The 25,091-nt window shown below is 49.3% G+C and overlaps 1 protein-coding gene across 1 annotated transcript; it reads left to right on the plus strand.

The window, feature by feature from the left end:
- Positions 1-999: 999 nt before the first annotated feature.
- Positions 1,000-23,660, plus strand: LOC309416449 (serine/threonine-protein kinase PAK 3-like; the record flags this gene model as incomplete). Its single annotated transcript, XM_082015997.1, has 9 exons — positions 1,000-1,213; positions 10,609-10,672; positions 13,122-13,170; positions 14,761-14,873; positions 15,629-15,746; positions 16,593-16,692; positions 17,133-17,329; positions 21,246-21,383; positions 22,545-23,660. 9 exons carry the CDS (start codon positions 1,000-1,002, stop codon positions 22,635-22,637), a joined length of 1,086 nt encoding a protein of 361 aa, XP_081872123.1. The 3' UTR covers positions 22,638-23,660.
- Between the last annotated feature and the right edge of the window lie 1,431 nt (positions 23,661-25,091).

A 25,091-nucleotide genomic window follows, 5' to 3' on the forward strand; every position in this document is an offset into this window, starting at 1 on the left:
TAGCAAGAACACGCTTTAATCCTACCTCGCTGAAACTTTGGCATGCCATAACCCTGCCACCCCATCAACCTAGCAAACTGTAGCCCTAGCTTCCCATAACCCTCGCCCATTGTAGCTCTAGGATGTCAACAAAATGAACACAAACTCTCTGGAAATCTCTGCCGGGACCTTCAGGTGGCCCCGGATTTCAGACATCACAACTTGGAAGTGGGAGCAGGACTAGAGCCACAGGGATGTCACCAGCATCCATCTTTACATCATCCGTCACACCCCAATAACGGGCCCAGGTTAAACACTCCCAGGGAGAAAGGCTGAGGCACTCAGAGACATTGAACCAGACAGCGACAGCCACGGGGCTTCAGCTCATCTTTGCTGTGTCAGAGCCACCAGGCAGATGACCCCATCCTCCTGGAGACACTCCTCAGGGCAGACGTACCCAGTGCCAGGTGGCTGGATATGGCCTTTGCTCTATGGGGAGGCGCCTTCTGGGAGCAGGATCCCTCACAGGGGCACTGGGAAGCCCTCCTGGATCCCAGAGAAACATCTCTGTGCTGCTCCGTATCTCACCAAAACCAGGGGTGGAGGAAGGCTGCTTTCATAGCCTCCAAGACAACCAGCTCACCTGGGCCGCTCTGTGGCCACCTTTGCTGTCAGGCAGGTCTCAGCACTGCTCTGCAAGCAGCTGTCTCCTCCCTGCAGGGCACTCTCCAGCACAGGGTACATCTCCACTTGCTCAGTCTGTGGGCAAAGATCGAAAGGGAGGGATGGGTTTGCTTTGTCCTCATTCCCAGGGTGCCACAAGAGAGACCTGCCACCCCCAAATCAGCCGTGTGACGTGGACACCACATACGAGCTGCAGACGTGGGTCAGGACGGCTGTGGGGAGCGGGCAAGCCAATCTGCGGTGCCCTCGGTGCTGGCTGAAAGCAGAGCTGGAGGCAACGGGGCGAAGCCCAGGGCAGCCGGCAGCAGGGCCCGGCAGGATGCAGTGCCCGCAGAAATGCCCGGCTCCTGGAGCCTTAGCCCTAGGGCTGCAGCACAGGGACGGCACCAGCTGGGGCTTCGCCGGGAAAAACCAGGCAGGGGTGACCCTGACATCCCACATATGCACCTGGCCTTGGGACTTGACAACCTGGCCCTCTGCCCATCACCACCAGGGGATCCAGAAAGCAGCGCCACTGGCCATGAAGTGGTCCTGAGACATCGCTCCATGGGTGAGTCTTTAACCAGCGGGCCTAAAATGAGGACAAAGCCTGGAGGCCATCGCTGTTCTGTCCTTCTCCATCCCCCTGTCCTCATCTACATCCCTCTGTCACCCCTCTCTGCCCCTCTGTGCCCCTCTCCTCCTCTTCCCTGCTCCGCCTGGGCCTGGGCCTGGGCCTGGGCCTATGCAGCCCCGGGCAGGCGGCCATGAGGCTGTGGGAGGGCGGGGCCTGGCTGGGGGGCGGGATGCAGGCTCAGGCAGCAGGAGGGCGTGCCCCAGGGCATGCCGGGAGCTGTAGTCCTGGGCTCGGGGCTGCCAGGCGGCCATCTTGGTCTTGGAGGCCCAGTCTCTCTGCTCCAGCTGCAGCGAGGCTGCCCTGAGGGCCGGGGCCTCTCAGCCTGCATCTGGCTCGGGTTTGCGTGGGCTGTCTCTGGCCTTGCTCTCCTGGTGACGTGGATGCAGAGGGGCAGATGGACACTTAGTGCCTCTGGAGAGGAGCTGCCGTGGCTGAAGCTGAAGCTGAAGAGCTCAGCAGAAGGTGAAGCAGCTGGAGAATGAGATGAAGAGGATCCCAGCAGCTGCTGCCTCCAGCTGCAGACAAGAGACAGCCGGCCTCTCCAGGTGAGGAAGGGTCCCTCTCAGTAGTCCTCAGCAGACCAGATCTCCAATGTGCACCGCGGGGTCTGTATAAATAAGGAAAAGTGCAGTACGCCCACGTAGTGTGTGTTGGCGGGGGGGGGTGGGGGGGGTTGGTGTGGGTGCGTGCGTGCGTGCGTGCGTGCGGGTGCGTGGCTGTGCATCTAGGCAGCCTCATGTTGTCGGAGCTGTAAGGCACCAATGTGTTCTCTTAGGTGGACAGTCAAGTGAGTGGAGCTACAGCAGAGGAAGGGAGGAAAGGGCAGACAGAGACAGAAGTGCCTGAATTCTCTAACTGGCCTGGCAGTGCAGAGGGCAGGAACTCCGGTGAGTGCTGGGTCCATGGGGTCATGTCACCCCTCTTCTGTGTCCCAGTCCCTCCCTGCCCGCTCCCCTTTCCCTCTGTGTAATTTTTTTTTTTTTGGTTCTGTTTCCCTCCTCTATTACCGTGCTCTGCTCCCTACCTCCCCTTTCTCTTTTCTCCAAGTCTTTCTCTTTCTCTCTCATCTCCCTCTCCCTTTACTTTCCCTCTTGCCCCTCTTTCCTGTTCCCTGTGCTTCTTTTTTTCTGTCTCTCTCTGTCTGCAGGCCAGTGCAGGTTTTTCCTTCTCCACCTCTTTGAATCATAGACTAGTTTGGGTTGGAAGGGATCTTTAAAGGTCGTCCAGTCCAACCCCCCTGAAAGGTTGAGAAGATCCCCTCCTGGAAACACTCTGCAGTATTTTTCCTGTTCTGAAAATGGCACCTGTTCATCAAAATTGATTCCAGAACCCAAGGTGCATGTAATCTTTGGTAGTATTAAACCTTCTGTTGAATCACACAGAGTATTTATTCCTAAGGAAATAAAGGCTCTGTTGTTCCAGCGCTCGCTAGTGTTTCTCGACAACAAACACTTGCATTGGTGCTTGTTCTTTTCTAATACCTTGTCGTGGTTTAGCCCCAGCCAGCAACTAAGCACCACGCAGCCGCTCGCTCACTCCCCTCCCGCAGTGGGACGGGGGAGAGAATTAGGAAAAACCTCGTGGGTTGAGATAAACACGGTTTAATAGGACAGAAAGAAAGAAGGGAATAATAATGATAATACCAACAAAGGAATGTACAAGGACAAGTGAGGCCCAATACAGAAATTGCTCACCACCCCGTGATCGACAGCCCGTCCCCGAGCAGCGATTTCCGCCCCCCCGGCCAACTCCAGTTTATGTACTGGGCATGACGTCGTATGGTAGGGAATATCTCTTTGGCCAGTCTGGGTCAGCTGTCCCGGCTGTGTCCCCTCCCAGCTCCCCGTGCACCCCCAGCCTGCTTGCTGGCCGGCCAGCACAAGAAGCTGGACTGTCCTTGACTGCTCAGCAACAACCCAAAACATCAGCACATTATCAACAGTTCCTCATCCCAAATCCAAAACACTAGCTTCTGTGAGGAAAACCAGCTCTATCCTGGCTGAAACCAGGACAGTATCCCCCCCTTATTCCATACCATTTACGTCATGCCCAGGTCCTATACTTTTCAATACATTCCAATTATTCATTATTACTCTTCCTGTCTTTTAATATATACACACAGATATCACTCTCTTAGTCCATGGGCCATCACTTTAAAATGTCTATGGAGTTCAGTCAGTCCATGACTCTGGGCTTCATCCATCATAGCAGTCTCTCAGGGCAGGGGAGATGGTATGTGGTGTTGGATTGTCATCTGGCACGGTCCATGTCCATGATCTGCAGGTCGAAGATGTCGATCTCGAGGGATTTGTTGGGCGCAAGCTGCTGAAGCCAGTTCTGGTTTCATCACTGCTGCACGTTGCTTGGTTTCTTCATCAGTCTGGGTGATTCTTACTATAATACCATTGATATGGTAGATAGCAACCATAGTAGTAATGTCATACTGAACAATTAACATAATACAATTCAAATCATTGACTGTTTTCACCCAAAATCAAGTCTCCTTGAGGTACACATCGGACTTCCCCATCCTTCCGCATTACCCACCAAGTGCACCCAGGTCCCTGGGCAAAGGCAATCCCACGAACGGGTTTGCCTTTTCCTAATGCAGGAGTAACCCAGACTCTCTTCCCCAGCATGTTTCTCACATGCACCACAGGGACTTTATCCCCTTCTACAGTACGTAGAAGTTTTGATTGGGCAGGGCCGGCTCTATTAGTAGATCCCCTAGTGTTGACTAACCAGGTGGCTTTGGCTAAATGTTTATCCCAATTTTTGAATGTCCCGTCACCCATTGCTCTCAGTGTAGTCTTTAACAGTCCATTGTATCGTTCAATTTTTCCGGAAGCTGGTGCATGATAGGGGATATGATACACCCACTCAATGCCGTGCTCTTTGGCCCAGGTGTCTATGAGGTTGTTTTGGAAATGAGTCCCATTGTCTGACTCAATTCTTTCGGGGGTGCCATGTCGCCATAAGACTTGCTTTTCAAGGCCCAGGATAGTGTTCCGGGCGGTGGCATGGGGCACAGGGTATGTTTCCAGCCATCCGGTGGTTGCTTCCACCATGGTAAGCACATAGCGCTTGCCTTGGCGAGTTTGTGGAAGTGTGATATAGTCAATCTGCCAGGCCTCCCCATATTTATATTTCAACCATCGTCCTTCATAACAGAGAGGCTTTAACCGCTTGGCTTGTTTGATCGCAGCACACGTTTCACATTCATGGATAACCTGTGCAATAGCATCCATGGTCAGGTCCACCCCTCGATCCCGAGCCCATCTATATGTTGCATCTCTTCCCTGATGGCCATGGTGTCATGGGCCCACCGAGCTATAAATAATTCACCCTTATGTTGCCAGTCCAGATCCACCCGAGCCACTTCAATCTTAGCAGCCTGATCCACCTGATGGTTGTTTTGATGTTCTTCGGTGGCCCGACTCTTGGGTACGTGAGCATCTACGTGACGTACTTTTATGACGAGATTCTCTAGTCGGGCAGCAATATCTTGCCACAATTCAGCAGCCCAGATGGGCTTGCCTCTGCGTTGCCAGTTGCTCTGCTTCCATTGCTGCAGCCACCCCCATAGAGCATTTGCCACCATTCATGAGTCAGTATAAAGATAGAGTACTGGCCATTTTTCTCGTTTGGCAATATCTAAAGCCAGCTGGATGGCTTTCACCTCCGCAAACTGACTTGATTCACCTTGTCCTTCAGCCACTTCTGCAACTCGTCGTATAGGGCTCCATACAGCAGCTTTCCACCTTCGATGTTTGCCTACAATACGACAGGACCCATCAGTGAACAGGGCATATTGCCTTTCGTTCTCTGGCAGTTCATTATATGGTGGAGCCTCTTCAGCACGCGCCACCTCCTCTTCCGGTGATATTCCAAAATCTTTGCCTTCTGGCCAGTCCATGATCACTTCCAAGATTCCCGGGCGATTAAGATTTCCTATTCGAGCCCGCTGTGTAATAAGCGCGACACACTTACTCCACGTAGCATCGGTCGCATGATGTGTAGAGGGGACCCTCCCTTTGAACATCCAGCCCAGCACCGGCAGTCGGGGTGCCAGGAGGAGCTGTGCTTCAGTACCAACCACTTCTGAGGCAGCTCGAACTCCTTCGTATGCTGCCAATATCTCCTTTTCAGTTGGAGTATAGCGGGACTCAGATCCCCTATATCCTCGACTCCAAAACCCTAGAGGTCGACCTCGAGTCTCTCCTGGTGCCTTCTGCCAGAGACTCCAGGTAGGGCCATTCTCCCCGGCTGCCGTGTAGAGCACATTTTTAACATCTTGTCCTGCCCGGACTGGCCCGAGGGCTACGGCATGAACTATCTCCTGTTTGATTTGTTCGAAGGCTTGTCGTTGCTCAGGGCCCCATTTAAAATCGTTCTTCTTCCGGGTCACTTGATAAAGAGGGCTTACAATCAGACTGTAATTTGGAATATGCATTCTCCAGAAACCCACAACACCCAGAAATGCTTGTGTTTCTTTTTTGCTAGTTGGTGGAGACATAGCTGTTATTTTGTTGATCACATCCGTTGGGATCTGTTGACGTCCATCTTGCCATTTTATTCCTAAAAACTGGATCTCTTGTGCAGGTCCCTTGACTTTACTTTGTTTTATAGCAAAACCAGCTTTCAGAAGGACTTGAATTATTTTCTTCCCTTTCTCGAAAACTTCTTCTGCTGTGTTGCCCCATACGATGATGTCATCAATGTATTGCAGATGCTCTGGAGCTTCACCCTGTTCCAGTGCAGTTTGTATCAGCCCATGGCAAATGGTAGGGCTGTGTTTCCACCCCTGGGGAAGTCGATTCCAGGTGTATTGGACACCCCTCCAAGTGAAAGCAAACTGTGGCCTGCACTCTGCCGCCAAAGGGATCGAGAAAAATGCGTTAGCAATATCAATGGTGGCGTACCACTTGGCTGCCTTTGACTCCAGTTCATATTGAAGTTCTAGCATGTCCGGCACGGCAGCGCTCAATGGCGGCGTGACTTCATTCAGGCCACGATAGTCTACTGTCAGTCTCCACTCTCCATTAGACTTTCGCACTGGCCATATGGGGCTGTTAAAGGGTGAGCGAGTCTTGCTGATCACTCCTTGGCTCTCCAGCCGACGAATCAGCTCATGGATGGGGATCAGGGAGTCTCTGTTGGTGCGATATTGCCACCGGTGCACTGTTGTGGTAGCGATCGGCACCTGTTGTTCTTTGACCCTGAGCAACCCCACCACAGAAGGGTCCTCTGAGAGACCAGGCAAGGTGGACAGCTGTTTAATTTCTTCTGTCTCCAAGGCAGCTATACCAAAAGCCCACCGGTACCCTTTTGGGTCCTTGAAATACCCTCTGCTGAGGTAGCCTATGCCCAGGATGCATGGAGCCTCCGGGCCAGTCACAATGGGGTGCTTCTGCCACTCATTCCCAGTTAGGCTCACTTCGGCCTCCAGCACAGTCAGCTGTTGGGATCCCCCTGTCACTCCGGAAATACAGATGGGTTCTGCCCCTATATGGCTTGATGGCATCAGGGTACATTGTGCACCGGTGTCCACTAAAGCCTTATATTCCTGTGGGTCTGATGTGCCAGGCCATCTAATCCACACAGTCCAATAAACTCGGTTGTCCCTCTCCTCCGCCTGGCTGGAGGCAGGGCTCCTCTAATCCTGCTCATAGTACTCGTTACCCACTTCTTGTAAATAGGAATCAGAAGTCCCTTCAAGAGGATCAGAGGTGAGATCAGCTCTTCTATTCTTTCTGGGAAGCTGCCCACTGGAAAGTGGAGCGACGATTTTCCTCGAGGAACCTGAACCCCCTTTTGTAATTGTTTTTCCTTGCAGCTCGCGTACTCGTGCCTCTAGGGTCGAGGTAGGTTTTCCATCCCACCTCCTCATGTCCTCTCCGTAGTCACGCAATTGAAACCACAGGGTGGCTCGTGGTGTGTATCCTCTGTATCTTCTCTCTTGAACAGAAGAGCGCTTACTCCTAATGGCTGAGACACTGGTCCGTATGGGTGGAGGGTAGGGCATATCCTCTTTGAATTGCTGGAACTCCCGGGACAGTTTCTCTATAGCAGAGACGCAGGCCCGTAGGGAGGAAGAGAGACTTTCTTCGTATTGCCGGAGTTGGCCAGCCAATTCATCCACCGTTGGTCTCTCTCCGTCCTTCCAGGCCATTACTGCTAATGAGTTGGCATATGATGATGGTGCACTCCGTACAAACTTCCGCCACATAGGTTGCGTGCAATTGACTTCATCTGGATCTTTGGATGATTGTCCATTGTCCAAGTCACCATAAATCACTTCCAGCACCGCTAGCTCCCTCAGGTACTGGATACCTTTCTCCATGGTGGTCCACTTGCCTGGGTGACATAGAACATCTTCCTTGAAGGGATGCCTTTCCTTCACACCCGACAGGAGTCGTCTCCAGAGGCTGAGGACTTGTGCACCTTTTGCAATTGCTTTGTCAATGCCCCCTTCCCTAGAAAGGGATCCCAGCTGCTTGGCTTCCCTACCCTCTAATTCCAGGCTACTGGCCCCATTATCCCAGCATCGGAGCAGCCAGGTGACAATGTGCTCACCTGGACGACGGCTGAAATCCTTTCGCATATCTCGCAATTCACTCAGGGATAGAGATCGGGTAGTTACCGTCTCTTTTATAAGTTCTTCCTCTTCCTCCTCTTCAAGTGATGACTCGCTCTCTTCCCTCTTCCGTGCTTGTGATGGCCCTGCTTCAGAGCACTCTGCCTCCTCACTCTCTTCCTCTGGCTCCTTCTTAGCAGAATCTTCCTCCTCCCTTACTAAACGAGCTGACTTCCGCTTCCAAGATTTCTTCTTTTGTACAGGGGCAACTGATACCGGGATGGGCTGGTTCTCTGGTTCAGCTGCAACAGTCTGAGTAGCTACAGTGCCCGCCGTGGGAGTTGGAGTAGTGAAAGTGCCTGCCACAGGGGTTGGAGTAGTCACAGTGCCTGCCACATTGCCATCAGACCCAGAGAGCCTCTCTCCCCTTTGCATAGTGTTAAATAGGGTTCGGTAGGCATGGGCCAGGCCCCAGCACATGGCAATGATTTGTGTCTCCTTGGAGGTGCCAGGCTGACAGCATACTTCTTCCAGATATTCTGCTAGTTTATCAGGATTCTGCACTTGTTCGGGAGTGAAGCTCCAAAACACCGGAGGTGCCCACCGCCCCAGGCATCTGCCCATGCTGTTCCACACGCCCTGCCATTCATAACTATCCAGCCTTGGGGCAGATCTCCGGGTGATATTCTTAAATTGCTTGCCAACCTTAGACAAAACCGAAACAATGTTCCCCAGAAGTAGCAATAGAGGTATTTTAACCAGCCAAGGGTGTTCAAAATACTGAAAAATTATTGTGATGAAGGAGGAAATGTTATGATAGAGGGTAGCAAAGGTACCACTCTGCATTTCCTCCATAAAAAACCTTTCAGAGGCAGAAGTATAATTGCTAATCGTCTCCACAAGACTGTAGCCAAAATACAGTAACGGCTTTAGTACAGAGCTCAGATGATACCACATTAAGCTCAAGGTCAGTGCTCTAAAAACAAAATTCACAGGCGAGACATTACTAATCATTGCAGAGTACAGCAGCCCGCAGAAACCAGCACCGATCCTTAACATGTACAGCAAAGACGAGAGCATGATGCAAATCAAATAAACTGATATTGTGACCTGCAACCGTTATTATCTCAAGCCTCGGGCCCCACGTTGGGCGCCAAAAAGGACTGTCGTGGTTTAGCCCCAGCCGGCAACTAAGCACCACGCAGCCGCTCGCTCACTCTCCCTCCCACAGTGGGACGGGGGAGAGAATTAGGAAAAACCTCGTGGGTTGAGATAAACACGGTTTAATAGGACAGAAAGAAAGGGAACAACAATGATAATACCAACAAAGGAATGTACAAGAACAAGTGAGGCCCAATACAGAAATTGCTCACCACCCCGTGATCGACAGCCCGTCCCCGAGCAGCGATTTCCGCCCCCCGGCCAACTCCAGTTTATGTACTGGGCATGACGTCGGATGGTAGGGAATATCTCTTTGGCCAGCCTGGGTCAGCTGTCCCGGCTGTGTCCCCTCCCAGCTCCCCGTGCACCCCCAGCCTGCTTGCTGGCCGGCCAGCACAAGAAGCTGGACTGTCCTTGACGGCTCAGCAACAACCCAAAACATCAGCACATTATCAACAGTTCCTCATCCCAAATCCAAAACACAGTCTCACACTAGCTTCTGTGAAGAAAACCAGCTCTATCCTGGCTGAAACCAGGACAATGTCTATCAATATCTGCAGGGTGGCTGTCAGGAGGATGGAGCCAGTCTCTTTTCAGTAGTGCCCAGTGACAGGACGAGGGGCAATGGGCATAAACTGCAGCACAGGAGTCCCACCTCAGCATGAGGAAAAACTTCTTTACTGTGAGGGTGATGGAGCACTGGAACAGGCTGCCCAGAGAGGTTGTTGGAGGCTCCTTCTCTGGAGACCTTCCAAACCCGACTGGACACGTTCCTGTGCAAGCTGCCCTCGGTGATCCTGCCTTGGCAGGGGGGTTGGACCAGATGATCTTCAGAGGTCCCTTCCAACCTCTACCATTCTGTGATTCTGTGGAGATCAACATGCGTGCAGTGCTGAGAGTGCAGGACAAGTGCGTGTCAATCCCAGTCAGGTTGCAGACAAGCAGTGTGGTTCTTAGAGTGGCATAAGCAAGGTCTTCAGAACTTAGCCTGGTAATGAGTGGATGATGGTGATAGTTCTTAAAACCCCATCATTCCTGGTGAATGAACATGAGAAGCTGTTCTTTAAAAACATAAAGGCATTCTTCCGGCAAACTGCTGAAAGGTTGAGAAGATCCCCTCCTGGAAACACTCTGCAGTATTTTTCCTGTTCTGAAAATGGCACCTGTTCATCAAAATTGATTCCAGAACCCAAGGTGCATGTAATCTTTGGTAGTATTAAACCTTCTGTTGAATCACACAGAGTATTTATTCCTAAGGAAATAAAGGCTCTGTTGTTCCAGCGCTCGTTAGTGTTTCTTGACAACAAACACTTGCATTGGTGCTTGTTCTTTTCTGATACCTGTCTGCTGTGAATGTTTCTCCATGCTCTTAGTTTGCTGTCAAGGTAACTCTCCAAAGGACTGTAGAAAATCCGTCTTTGTGGAGGCTGTCTGTGCTGTGGAGCTGCCTGTATGACGAAGTTGTTGTTGTTGTTGTTGCCCAAGTGGCTACAAACGACTCAGAAGCCCAGACAGTGGAGCTGCATTTCTGACCTGCTGGAAGTTGGTATCTCCAGTTTGCAGTGAGCATCTTTAATTTTGTTTCTTTCAGGGAGCGTTGTGAGCATGGGAGATCCTAAGAAGAAATATACTGAATTGGAGCAAATTGGCCAAGGGTAAGTCTGACCACAGTTACTGACACGAAAAATGGGCCAGGTATTTTGCTGGTGTAATACCAAGAGTGAAGTCGGGCAAGCTCCAGACATGTTCAGACAACCCTGGATTTAGATTCTTCTGTCTCTCAGTACCGATCAAATTTATAAGTGCGGTCGGAAGGCACGGCCAAAGACAACCTGATGGAGCCAATGTCTTGTCTGCAGCAAGGAGCAGGACCGGGAAGGTCTACTGTCCCTCAAGTGTGTGGCCCCTATTTGCTTATGTTCTTAGGGGGAGAAGGGGGAGTAGTTTTTTGTATGTCGCAAAATAATCTGGCCACGCTAAAGAATGGCGAAAAAACTTTGTTGCCTAAAAGAGCCACTTAGCACCTGCTAGTTGTCAGATAGATACCAGTTCTCAATACCATTTCTTTCGAATATTTTGCTCTAAAAAGATATTCAGTGATCTGGATTATAACCACATAGTTTAGCAACAGAACGCAGAGATTAAGTAATAAGCTCTCTTTTCTAGCAGAGGCAGAAAAGAACAAAAATTCAGTAATAAACAGAGAGTTGAAGCACAAAGTACTTAATGAGAACATGCATCATCTGCCTGATGGCAGACCACTTGTGGATCCTGCAGGTTTTAGGAGTTTACAGAAAAAAAACCATCAGGCTATTTCCCTTTGAAGCCCAACCATGCTTACTGTAACTAGGATTGATTTGAAATGGTTCTGATGTGAGGAGGCAAGAAGAAATGGCATCAAAACTAGGTACCTGACTTGCGTTTTAAATACAGACAGACTCCCTGCTCGGTCAAAGTTTCCGTGGCTGTGTCGTAGTTCCGGGAGGGCCAGTGCCATTGTGTAGCACCAGGATCACGCTGCTGTCAGTGTCTGACAGAAGCTGTTCACTGACATCGGGAGATGTTTTCCTGCCTGTTAAGGCAGGTGACCTTAGTGTTTGTAAAGAAACCGTGACTGCTTGTGAGGTTTGGAGTCAGGGTAGCACGTTGCTGACCTAGAACTGATAGATGCTGCAGAAAGCCAGACGCACTCACGCTCTTTCTCTGGCAGGCTTTATCGTAGACACTTCTTGTTTGGTGGGGCACTTGTGGGAAGGTGTTTCTGCTCCATTCGTTGTATAAAAACCCTTTCTGGGATTGCCGCTTGCGTTGTACCCGAAGGTTTGGTTCTCATTGTCATTTGTAAAATGTCAGTGGACACTTAGAGCTGTGCCAGGCTCTCACAAGATATGTGTCGACTGAAGAAGCGAGAGCCAGAAGAAACATGCGTGTGACGCACGTGTGACCGTGACAGTATGACCATCGCCCTCACCGTCTTTTGTTTTGCCCATCCTAGGAGTGAGCTTGTACAAAGGTGCCTCAGCAGCTGGTGGGAAGAGAAGTGGCTAATATCTGGCCTGAAAGGGTCTCTGAACTGATTTCCTCCAGCTTTTAGTGCAGCCTGAAGATGGCACGCCCTTCTTACAGAGCAGTGAGCGTGCTGCCGTCACCAGCTCGTGACTGTCATGCTGCAGGTCAATTTGTAGTGATGGGGAAAAATCCTCCAGAAAAAAATCGTCCCTGGTGCCTGTTGGATAGCAGTGCTTCAGACATATTTCAGCCTGCAGGTACACAAACAAGCCAGGGGATCAGGTGAAAAGGAGCAAACTGATTTTGGCATTGTCAGTCAGTGGGACACTTGCCGGATGGGTGTTCCCACTTCTCAGAATTCCCTCGCTGGCTCTCCCTTGCCTCACTGCCCATGCAGACGTCAGCTTTGACATGATGGCAGTGTAAACCTGTGCTTAGCTCAGAAGGAACACTAATGGGGTTTACAAGCCTGCAGTTACTTTAAACCCAAAGGGGTTTCCTCTGACCGTGGCCTTTCAGGCCCTTCACATCATTACAGGGGAAGAACCTCTTTTAACAAGAGACAGATGGCAAACAAAACGCCACACTGCCTAGTCCGCAGATGAGAGCACCATTTCTTTCTGGTGGCTCTACAACACAACCCGTGTCTGCCACAGGAGGAAAATACAGATACCATGAAGAGTCCTTCACGTGTCCGGTGCACCTAACAGAAGCAGCTGCTGAGGGCTCTTGACACCTAAAGAAGCTGTCTAAGGATCCCCTGTTTGGAGCACAACATGCCTTAACCTGCTCTAGCTGTGACCTTGTAGGATGGCTGGAGAATAGTTTCCTTGCTTTGCTATGCTGGAGAAAGCTGTGTGTGGATCCTTTCCTCATGTTGGACATCCCTTGTTCTTCACGTTGGGCATAAGTTTTCTCTTGGATACCCTGCGTGGCAGAGGGCTGGTGGGCTGCTGCGCTGTGCGCTGCTGCCTGAAGGAGTGGGTGAACAAAGGTGTTTTTTAAACCCTACAGGCAGCAGCGATCTCCTGTCTGGGCTTGCTTTCACTCCTAGGGACTAAAGTGCTCCTTTCTTTGCTGCTGTTTTGCTTTTAGGGCGTCAGGAACTGTTTACATGGCGATGGACATCACCACAGGACAAGAGGTAAGTGTCCACAGTCCCAGCCGATTTTGCAGGTCTTTAGTGCTCTCCCCTCTGGTGCGAAGGGTGGATGGGGCTTTTGGGTGGCCAGTAGATCTTTACTGCCAAGGCGGTTCCTCTGAAGCACAGGCTAGTGTCAGCTGGCAAAATGCATCATCTGCTGTCTTCAGCCTTCAGAAATCCCAGCAAGCTTTTGGGACTGATAAAAACAGTATCATTTTTATTGCCAGCGTAAATGTGTTGGTTTAGAAATCATTCTCATGTCTGTCAGTGTAGAAGAAGTATATCAAGAGCAAAGATCTCTCCCAAACCAAACAGTCGTGTTTAAGTCTGGTGTCGGTGACAGCCCATTAACAGCCCGTGAAGTGCTCGCAGGGAAGTGGGGGCCAGGAGGGTGAGAAACGAATCTTGAAGGAAAGCGGCGTTAGCTTTGACAGCCCCTTTAGTGACCAGTTTAAAGTGGCCTCTTCACATTCCTTTCCTTTTCCAAGGCAAGCGGTCTTGAATCTATACAAACCCTGCCTGAAAATGTGGCTAGAAACCCAGGAATGGGAGCGGAGGGGTGGTCTCTTTCGTGCCATGTTGAGAGCAGGACTAGATAGAGGCGCTTTATAACTGCTCTTAGGTAGAGGTCTAGCCCTGCTTAGAACCCGGGGTGTATCCATCAAATGACATAGAATGGATTATTTTTTTGAAACCCTCAAAGTAATTGCCAGTCTGAACTGTGTTAAGGAATGTGTATTTCGAGTTGCAAAATCAAGATTCAAGAAGCTAGGAAGTGCCAGGTGTAGATAGCTAGGGTCTGGCGGCCGGAAGATATCGCGCTGTACGGAAAGTTAGGGCCCCTCTCCTGAAAGCCAATAGCGTTTAATTTATGATGCAAGCAGACGGAAGTGAGGTTATAAACCTAAGCTATATAACGCCGTGTCACACACTAATAAACGCCATTTGCCATCTACCACATTGGTGTCAGCGAGCTGATGGCCCGAGTGGCCTGGGGTTGGTCACCGTGCCGTTCCTGAACCAGGTCGCCACGCCTGCGAAGGCAACAGCCAGGACTGTATTTTTTGTGTGTGTAACCTTAATGATTGTTTTAGTATGGCTTTTGAAATGTAATGTACGTCTGTGTTTTCTCTCTGTTATGCCGTCAAGTCAAGAGTAACAGCAGTTGCTGAAATAATGATGACAAATCGTACAATTACTAAAGCATTACCAGCAGTTTTTGTGTATCTTGGCAGTAACAAAATCACTTCCTGCTTGCAAACTGTGCATCAACAATAATAGTGGTGGTAAACTAAGACCATCTGAGAAGAATGTCGGTCCAGAGAGTGTTGTTAGAGATGCGTGCTTGATAGTTTAAAGAGCATTTGTACAGATTTTACAAGACAAAATGTATATGGCCGTGTGTCCTGTAACTAGCACCCAGGCTAGCAGAGAAATTGGGTGTTGTAATATAAGTTACTGAGCTCTTTGGTCTGATACCAAGACAGTTTGGCACAGCTCTGCTATGTCATTCCAAAAACACACGCTCCATGTTCATTGGGACCTTGTGCAACAGGCTACTCAAGTTAATGGCTTTCCCTGTCGTTTTAGGTGGCCATAAAGCAAATTAATCTCCAACAACAGCCCAAAAAGGAACTAATAGTTAACGAAATCCTCATCATGAGAGAAAACAAGAGCTCCAATATTGTGAACTATTTAGAGAGGTGAGTAGTTCTGGTATGATCACATGAATGTTCATTTACATGCTGCAAGCCAAACCTTTTTAAAAACCCCTTTGGTCACTGGCAGAAAATTGACCTCTATTGTTTATCTACTCATAGCCAGTGTATGGGAGGAGACTGCATTTTGTCTGCATTAATCTTTTCTGGCATATATTGCTTAAGACTGTTTTCAAGGACCTGGCACAGCCATCTCAGCCTACCTCCATGTTGTTTTGTTGTTGGCTTGATTGGTTTTGTGGTTAAGTTGATCATCTTTTCTGTGTCTTATCATAAGTGCTGGTAAATCCTCCTCGAAATTACTTCCTTTGGGCTGTTCCTGCTCTTTTCCATTGCTGTGGATATCAGGAAGGTGAAGTTCTTGTTTGCAGAAACACGTAATTTGCCACTTTTTAAATTGTTTCTCCTGTTCCTGGATGTATTTTCTGGTAGGTTTTCCAAACTGTTGACCAATTCCTGTCCTCACTGGTACACATCCTCCTGGTCCAAGATTTATCTTTGCCATTACTGAACTTCAATTTTTCACTTGCTTGCCAGCTCGGACGTCTAATTGTTCGCTTATGGGCCTTCCTCATTTAGACCGCACAGGTTCTAAGTCCTGTATAGCCTAGAGGGAATGTCTATTCATGTTGTCCTGTCCTCCTGTAAGAATGACTTGGAAACAAAATCAGCTGTAGCCTTTTTCCAGAGGTAATTTGGCCGTGCACACTCATCTCAGTGCCATTGTTTTCTTCTTTCAGCTACCTCGTCGGTGACACACTGTGGGTGGTTATGGAATACCTAGCTGGAGGCTCTTTAAATGATGTTCTTGAGGAGACATGTATGGATGAAGGACAGATAGCAGCTGTCTGTAGGGAGGTAAGGGATCCCGCCTGTGCTTCCCATTACTGGGACAGGATGGTACTTCTAAGCAGGTGGTAAGAAGATGAGAGGTTTCATGTTCAGAGCTTTGTTTCTGTGTTGCTTTTATGATACGGAGAAGAAAGAGCATCTTAAGTGAACTGCCTGCCAGTATCGCTGCACTTATTACACTCTGTTGTTTTACTCATAGAATTTTATTGTACTATTTCTTTTTTTGTTGGTTTTCGTTGTACTCTTCTCAACTTTGCCTCTCTAAACCTTTGCCTGGAGCATGCCTGTACTGCATTCCTTTCGTGTACAAGCAAATATGCTGGTGGCAGAATTTTAAAATGCCAGCAAAGAAAAATAGGGGCTCCTTCATCCCAGTCCTCGGCTTAAAAGAATAGCACTCCACCCAAAACGGTGGTTGCTCCTGAAAAATGCCTAACACGCTATTTGCAGATCTGCCGTCAAGCCTAACAATAAAATCTTTCTCATGCGACCTCCGACTCAAAAGTGATCCATCTTATACCGAAGGAAGGGACTTTTTGGTTTTTGGCAAACCATAGTTTGTCACCTGGGTGGAGATAGCACATTCCCTGCAGCAGCAGTCATTCCATGCGTGCTTTCAGGGGACACTCTGTGGCAAGAATTGACATTTCTGTTTCAAAAGCTACTACGCCTTTGTTTAGGAAGTTATTACTCTGTGTTGAAGCAGCAAGCTCTTCCTCTTGAGAGCACAATATTCTGCCATTACTCTCAATTCAACTAGAAATTAAATCCTTTAGAGCCATTTCTTTTCTTGTGTGATGAAATCTGGTCACTAAGTAAGTTTTACCCTCATGTTTCTTTTTGATCTATGAGTGCCTACAAGCTCTGGATTGCCTTCATTCCAACCAAGTGATCCACAGAGACATCAAAAGCGACAATATCCTCCTCGGAATGGATGGATCTGTCAAACTGAGTAGGTATCCTTGGTCAGGTGCAGCATTCCCAGGATGTGGTGTGGGGCTGCTTTTGACTGACTGCCTGTTACCCAAAAGCGATGCCTGTGGTAGTGCACTGGCAGACCACTGCTGCGAGCTAAGAGCACAGTGTCAATGTCCAGAGAGGTACAGAAAGGAAAAAGGTGTAAAGAGTGGTTTCGGTTTGTGTAGGTCCCTTCCAGAAGGGATAGTAATAAAGAATAATCTAAAGCTTCAAGTGAATAAAAGCCACTGCATGAAACTTGAGGGGTTTTTCAGTGGCCACTTCAGTATTTCCTTGGCTCGAGCACTGAGTAAACAGAGCATGGCCGCTTTACCAGATAGATTCAACAACGCCTTCTGAGGCATCTGGAAGGGATTTCTTTTGCTTGGTTTCATAAATCAAGCTGCCTTTAAGAGTACTTGTTTTTCTCCTCAGCTGATTTTGGCTTGTGTGCTCAGATCACCCCTGAGCAGAGTCAATGGAGCACGATGGTCGGGTCTCCTTACTGGATGGCACCAGAAGTGGTGTCGGGAAACGCATACGGGCCCAAAGTGGACATCTGGTCGCTTGGGATCACGGCAATTGAAATGGCGCAAGGAGAACCTCCTTACGTTAATGCTCATCCTCTCAGAGTAAGGTGCGAATAAAACCAGAGACCACCGTCTTTCTAACCTGCCCCATGTTTTGTCTCCCATGAGACAAAATCCCAGTTACACCAGCTTGAACTAGTTCCACCAAGGGCTGCTTCTAAATATGTCGCTGGAGCATATCGGCATATATTGTAGCTGTCGTTATGTCAATAGGGGGACCTTAAAAGAGAAGTGACATGTAGACTGTTCAGAAATGTGTCATTTTTGCCCTCAACCACGCTTGAGATTTCTCATGTGCTTTTAGAACTCTCTTTGAGCTGTATCTCTGAATGACAAGAATTTTTCAGCAGCAAGATCCTCCAGCTGGGGAATTTTTATGAAAAATATTTCAACTGTACGTGCAGGAGAAGTCTTTCCAAACTCAGATCAGTGCCGATTGCTCACCTGCGCCTTTCAGGAAGTGTCACTGGTTCTAGTAATGCCATAATCACTTCTTAGCAAATGCTTTTCTACAAGTCTGTTTTGGCACAGGTACTTGTAGTACACTAGTGTATTTTGATGTTTTGAAGTTTCCAGTTTTGTCCTAATTCCTTAAAATGAAATGACCAGTTCTTATACCAAAGGAGCGTGTCATAGTGGAGGAATGTCTGCCAAGATAACACCTCATGACTGAGAGCTGAAACAGAGCTCAATGCTGCACAGTTAATTCCTGACAGGATGCAGGAATTCAGGAGGAAATTAAGTTTGCTCTATGCGTATACATACGCAATTCTTATTAAGGCTAGAATTAAAATAGAGCCTGACCTTTAGCTTTTCTCATAGCAGTAAGGCTGCGCTCTCTCTGGTCTGTGGCACCCCGACCGCGTACTGCAGACTGAAAGAAGAAACAAGAGAATGGTCAGGAAATACCCCCGGCCAAGCAAAGAGAGGAGCCCACACTCCACCTGCTTCCCTGGGAGACCCTTGCAAAAAATGCATTTGCCTTGCATAAGGCAGCAAAAACCCGTGAAGAGCATTAGCGTGACTGGTCGGGATGCTGAAGGTTCCCTGCCTCCTTAACCTCAAATGCTGATTAGGGCTCCTCGAGAAGCCTCAGGTCAACTGTTTGTTAGAAAGATCACTGGATTTCTTCTCTCTGACCAAACTCAGCTCTTCCTGCCCTCACCCAGATTCTTTGAGATGCTCTTTTTCTCCATATATGCCTCATCTCCTGCTGGAGATACGATCAGCTTGGACACTTAGAGCTTCAAGGCATCTTCAGGTGTCTTAGTAAAACTGTGGTAGATGAAAATCAGGCACCTGAAGTTGCTTCCATCCGCATTGGCTTCCTGGGCTCTTTTTCAGCGGTTGTTGCCCCTGAGCTAGGAACAGTGAACAGCCTGTGATGGACTGCCTGAAGTTCCCCAGTTATCAGCTAGTTTTATTAAGGTCAATCAACCCCGACAGGATTGATTTGTTTTTTATGAAGGATTGTTTTAATAATGGAAGGCACACAGGAGCTTCCGTTACTTAAACACCTAAATAAATTGTAAGGGCATGAAAGGCTCATTAGTCCTAGAGTTAGCAGCAGTCTTCATGTAGATGCAGTGTTGTTTTCCACGTGTAGAGCAGGCGCATCCCATGCTGCTCACGTTCTTTCCAGCTGATGCAGAACTCACAGGAATGAACAATTTTCGAGCCATGTGTGTCTTGGATGTGTCTGTGATGGTATTTGTTTCCTCTCACTGTGATTTCCTTCCATCCGGCACATGCCGAGGGCCTGGGGGACAAACACTGGTGTGATAAAAACCCTTTGAAATTCAGGTTGGACCTCCTCCTGATTTCAATTAAAAAAAAAAACAAACAGAAAACCACAGAAACAAAACAAAGCCTTAAGCATTTCTTTTTCATTTCTTAACCACAGCGCATCAATTTGTCTCAAAACTGTAGCATTTTTTTCAAATGCTGCACATCTTCTACAGTTTCAGGCTTCTTAATCATCTGTATGTTGTTCTGTCACGTATCTGGGTGGCCTGGATACCTTTAGGATCTTGCTTTCACAGACTGCAGCTGTAATGGTCTGCTGAAGCCTTTCTTGTTTCTTGGCATGTGAAACAAATTAATGAGCTTATTGCCCCTTTGCAGCTACTGCGAACGCTCCTTTCCTTTGTACCGTACTTGCTTTTCTTTGCCAGCTGCATATCATAGGAGACCAAAAGATATGTGATGAGAAGGTACTTCAGCTTCCCGTAGACCTTTCCCTGTTCTGGTGGAAATACTGAAAAGGGGACGTACTGAGCTGAAGATGACTCTTCTTTGGGATTCATGTTCTGAGAAGAAACAAGTAACTAAAAGAGCTCCATTTGTCCTGGCACTCCTGTTTCACACTCAGGTGAATGTGGCTGCAGTAAAATCCCCAAAGCTGCCGTTGGTGCTGTAGTCCTTTCCCGCAGGAGAAGTATCATCCCTCGGGTAGCGCAATTGAAGCGTAGTGAGGACAGGCACTCCAGCTCACCACTGTGTCCGGTGGCTGAGGTCAGCTGCAGATGGACAGGATCAGACTGATTTTGTGACATTTATGTTGTGGGAAAAGGAAAGAAGCTTCCTTTTATTGTTTTTACTCTAGGATCGTTTCTTTGCCTTTTTAGGCTTGGAAATTGTCCTCTGTATTTAAGAGGACAATAGCAAAGTCAATGTGGTCCCGGTCTAGTTAAGTGCCAGTAGAACAGAGCTGTTGTAATGGCAGACGTTTTAATGGAAGACCCCATGGCCTATTTCTATCATTATTGCTGTGTAGTTTAGACGTATTCTGGAAGTTTATGTCTGAATAGTTCAAAAGGTTTGTCTTCCGTTTCTACATAACATCTTGCAAAAGCGCAATGAACTCATCTCGCTGGCTTCTCAGCATGTTAGACCTTGGTTACAAGCGAACCACACTGGATACTGCTCACCCTGTGTTTTGCAAAATGACGTTGTACTCCCTTGGCCTGAGGAATATCAGGAAGACTTGCTCAGCTGCATGAACTCCGTCAGCTACTTGACAGTGAACATCCTTGGCTTTGCTTAGGAAACTTGAGCTTAGCTTTGGCTGGATGCTGTTGAAGAGGAGAAAGGCTGGAATTTTCAAGTGTTTGGCTAGGCTTGTGTGCACAGAATGACTGTGCATTCAGATGAGCAGCTGGACATTTATGCACAACATGGAGGGGAATCCACAGAGGACTCAACCCTTAACACAGGTGAATACTCCCAATTCTGAGGTAGCGGAGTGTTACCATAGCGATGGAATTACTCGTTTTTCTGATAGCAAGCATTAAACGTTTTCTTCTTAACACATAAGTGACGCTGATCTGGAATTTGGAGACTGCTGAAAGACGTTGTTGCAGCTTGGCTCCCATCTGCCCAAAGATGCATTTTCTTCATAAGATATTTGTGCATGCAACTTATGTGCCTGTGTTGAAAAAAAGGTTCCCAATGTTTCTGTTTCTTTATCCAAGGACTAAGCTGATGGATTTCCTTTTTTCCCATCTGGTTACCATTTTTATCAAGAGCAGAGCAAAAAACTTGGCTACCTTTGCTTTATGGAAGCTGTACTTTAGGGAACAGTGAGCCCCGCCGAGATGCATTTTCAGTAGTAATCCTCAGAAATAATAGCGTTAGGCCAAATTCACTCTTTAAAAGGGGCTGTAAACTGTCACTGTCACAAGCCTGTCACTACTTGGAGAAGCAAAATGTGCTTTTGCTGATGTAGTTCATACTAACCAGGTCAGTCCGTGAAATCAGCTGTCAAGGCAAGATCATTTTGATATTGGAAGAGCTGTGGCTGCCTCAAGGTTTTTTATGTAGCTATAGAAAAATCCTGTCTGACCCCCTGCCAGGGAAGAAACTGCCACTGGAGACTGAACCTTAAAAAATGGGGTCTATCTGGGCAGTTATGGATATGAAGGAAACAGGTGGAGTCTCATGTTCCCTTTTTCTCTAGGCGCTGCATCTGATCGCTACGAACGGGACACCAGAGCTGCAGAACCCTGAGCGATTGTCCGCGGTGTTTCGCGACTTTCTGAGCTGCTGCCTGGAGGTGGATGTGGACAGGCGAGGGTCTGCCAAGGAACTTCTGCAGGTAAAAGGGGACACGGCTGCAAGCGGAACAGCTGTTCTATGTAATGGTTTTCTCACCAGCTAAACTCAAAGGCATGAGACGGAACCCCCTCATATTAGTCTCCAGTCTTGGTGCTTTTCAAAAGGAAAAGAAGTGGAATCATAGAACGGTTTGGGTTGGAAGGGATCTTTAAAGGTCCTCTAGTCCAACCCCCGTACAGTGATCAGGGACATCTTCGACTAGAGCAGGTTGCTCAGAGCCCCGTCCAACCTGGCCTGGAATGTTCCCAGGGATGGGGCATCTACCACCTCTCCGGGCAACCTGTACCAGTGTTTCACCACCTCATTGCAAAAAAATTCTTCCTTAGATCCGGCCTGAATCTACCCTCTTGTCGTTTAAAACCATGACCCCTTGTCCTGTTGCAAGAGACCCTGCTAAAAAACCTGTCCCCATCTTTCTTTAGAAGCCCCCTTTAAGTACTGGAAGGCTGCAAAAAGGTCTCTCCGGAGCCTCCTCTTCTCCAGGCTGAACAACCCCAACTCTCTCAGCCTGTCCTCCTAGGAGAGGTGTTCTGTCCCTCTGATCATTTTTGCGGCCCTGTGTTGAATTTTGGTAGTATATTCAGCTCTACATAGTGGCAAATGGGATGGTAGCCACTGCTCTCGCTGCAAGCCAGAGCTGAGTCCGTCAGCGCTCTGTCTCTGGTGTCCCTGCTCTTGTCTTGGTGCTGAAAACCTGTACCTCCGTGGCCTTCAGAAGAACACATGGGCCTAAATACTCCTGGCATAAACATTTCCTAGAGCTATTGGAGTTCCCTAAGGAACGGTTTATGCCTCTGCTCTTTTCTGACAACTCAGATAGCCCATGTCTTTAAAAAACAGGAACCTAAGTAAGTAACTTGCGTTTCCTGAAAGGAACAAGGCCCTGGGAGAGCAAACAGCATTCCCAGAGTGCTGGCAGGGCAGAAATGCCAGCACGCTGAAGACAACTTGATAAAGGGATTAATGGGATTTTGGACCCTGTTTGCCTGTGATAGCAAGGTACTGGACATGAAGACGCAGGTGCAGATGGTCCCCTCAGTCCTGTTTCAGCGTATTCCCCATAACCAGAGAAATGCTGCTTGAGGCTGTGAGTACCTGAGTTTGGAAAGTAATGGTTCATTTCTTTTTTTCCTTTGCACAGCATCCATTCCTAAAATTAGCCAAGCCTCTCTCCAGCCTGACGCCGCTGATCACGGAAGCAAAGGAAGCGAATAAGAACGGCAGCAGCCACTAGTGCTTCAAGCCGGCTTTCTCCCATGCCAGCTCAGAGCAGGACTGAGAATAAAACTCTATAGAACCTCAACGCTTGTGCTGTGGGACAGGTGGATGGATAAAGAAGCCAATGGTCACAGTCATGGTGGTAGGAGGGAGAACAACCCAGCCCCTCAAGGAGTAAAATATGACCGTTTCTCTTCTTCCTGCCTTCTGGCTCCTGAATTTATTTTGAAGATGAAACAGGGCTTAAGACAGAGAGGTAACGACCACAAATGCTTGCCTGCCTCAGCCATTTCCAAGGGAAAGCAAATTCATTTGGAAGGTCCCCTTCCTTCTCACCCTGTGAATAAGGTGTACACTCACTTTGAAATTGTGACAGTCAAAACAGCAAGTGAAGCAACAGCCACCCAGTGTTAAAAAAAAAAAAAAAATGGAAAAAACCCCCCTGTAAAACAGCTTAGCGCTGTAGTCTTCATGTCTAGGCCTGGTCCTGCAAAGGGCTAAGTAGCCTTTAAGGTATGAACCACCGTCCTGTTTTGGCAGTAGGAAGGCAGGATGCTTGGGTTGTTCTTGGATTAGGCCATTGGCTTGTTTGGCTTTGGCTTCTTGTTTAGTTCCAGTCTTTGTGTTGCCACTGTCATTCATACCTCAACTGACCTACTCTCGCTCGCTCTGTCCGTCCCAGTGTCCTCGGCTGAGGCAACGGACGGATGCAATGCTGATGGACGGCAGCAGTGAGCACAGCTGTGGGAGGTGCGCCCAGGGAGAGGAACTCTTCCACGTAGTGACCGAGCTGCGGGAGGAGGTGACTAGGTTGAGGCTATCAGGGAGAGCGAGCAAGCGAGAGACTCTTGGAACTGCACCCTGCCTTCCCTGGGACAGGCCCACCAGGCAGACGGGACGCATCATATGGGGGATTCCCTATCCTCTGCCCAGCTGGCTGAACACAGTGACTCCAGTATGCCCTCCGGAAGTCCAAAGGGGCAGTTCTGCTGTGGTTTCTAACACATCAATAACCCTTGCGTCTTTGCTGTCACACAGCTCTCCATCCTCCCTACCTCCACTGAGCTGGCAGACTGCAGCACCTCGCTAGCACCATCCCTCAAACATCGACGTGCCGCCCCCAGGCTCATCTCTAGCGAGCCTGGTTTTATCCCCTTCCCCCTTCGAATCTAGTTTAAGGCTCTTTCATTCAGCCCTGCTAAGTCCTGTGCAAAGACCCTTTTCCCCCTTTGAGACACGTGTACCCCACCTGTCACCAGCAGGCCTGGTGTCGTGTGGACCAGCTCATGATCAAAAACCTCCCAATTCTGCCGGTGTCACCGGGCTCAAGCTGCTGGCTCTTCCTGTTCCTTCCGTCAGCATTCCTGCAACTGGAAGAACCGAGGAGAACCTACTTGTGCTCCTGATCCCTTAGCCAGTCGTGCCAAGGCCCCGAAGTCTCTCTTGATTGCCCTTGGACTTCTTACTGCAACTTTGTCACTACCTACATGAAAAATCAATAATGGAGAATAATCTGAGGCCGTACCAGGGTAGGAAGCTTATTCTTCACACCTTTAACTGGGGCCCCAGGGAGGCAGCAGACTTCCCTAAGAAGTGGGTCCGGTCTGCATATGGGGCCTTCTGTGCCCTTCAGAAGGGAGTCTCCTCTGACAATGACCTGTCGTCTTCTTTTTGTGGAAGCGGTACCAGTACAAGCAGATGGGTTTATGGCAATAACCATCAATGGCCATTGGCTCTTTGACCGAACGTCCCGTAAATGCAAGAAGAGACACTCGGACACCCTGAGATGTCCCCTCCCTTCGCTGGGCCTGGGCACGGGCAGCCAAGTGCCGCACGGCAAAGCCCACTGCATCTTCCCCAGGCTGTCTTGTCCTGGCCGGCTGCTGCCAGGAGGGGACAGCGGGTGGTGACAGCCTGGGGGTGACAGGAGGGACAGCAGGCGGTGACAGGCCTGGGGGGTGACAGGAGGGTCCCCACAGGCCTGGGGGGTGACAGGACACTGGGCAATGAGCAGCCAGGGGGATAACAGGAGGGACAGCACAGGCCTGGGGTGTGACAGGACACCAGGCAGTGGCAGGCCCAGGGGGGCGACAGGAGGGACAGCACAGGCCTGGGGTGTGACAGGACACCAGGCAGTGGCAGGCCCAGGGGGGTGTCAGGAGGGACACCACAGGCCTGGGGTGTGACAGGACACCAGGCAGTGGCAGGCCCAGGGGGGTGACAGGAGGGACACCACAGGCCTGGGGTGTGACAGGACACCAGGCAGTGGCAGGCCCAGGGGGGTGACAGGAGGGACACCACAGGCCAGGTGAGGCGCGGGGGGGTGCAGTGTTCCGTTGGGCACGCGCAGTGATGCGATCAGGGCAGCCCCTGCGGCTGGCGTCCGTTAAACCCCCAACGGAACGCTGAGGCAGAGGTGCCCGAGTGCCCACAGCGAGTGGTTGGGCCTGGGAGCGCTGCGTGAGAGAGG

The sequence above is a fragment of the Phaethon aethereus genome (genome assembly GCF_964289735.1).
Source record: "Phaethon aethereus genome assembly, contig: HAP1_SCAFFOLD_108, whole genome shotgun sequence".
Classification (NCBI taxonomy): Eukaryota; Metazoa; Chordata; class Aves; order Phaethontiformes; family Phaethontidae; genus Phaethon; species Phaethon aethereus.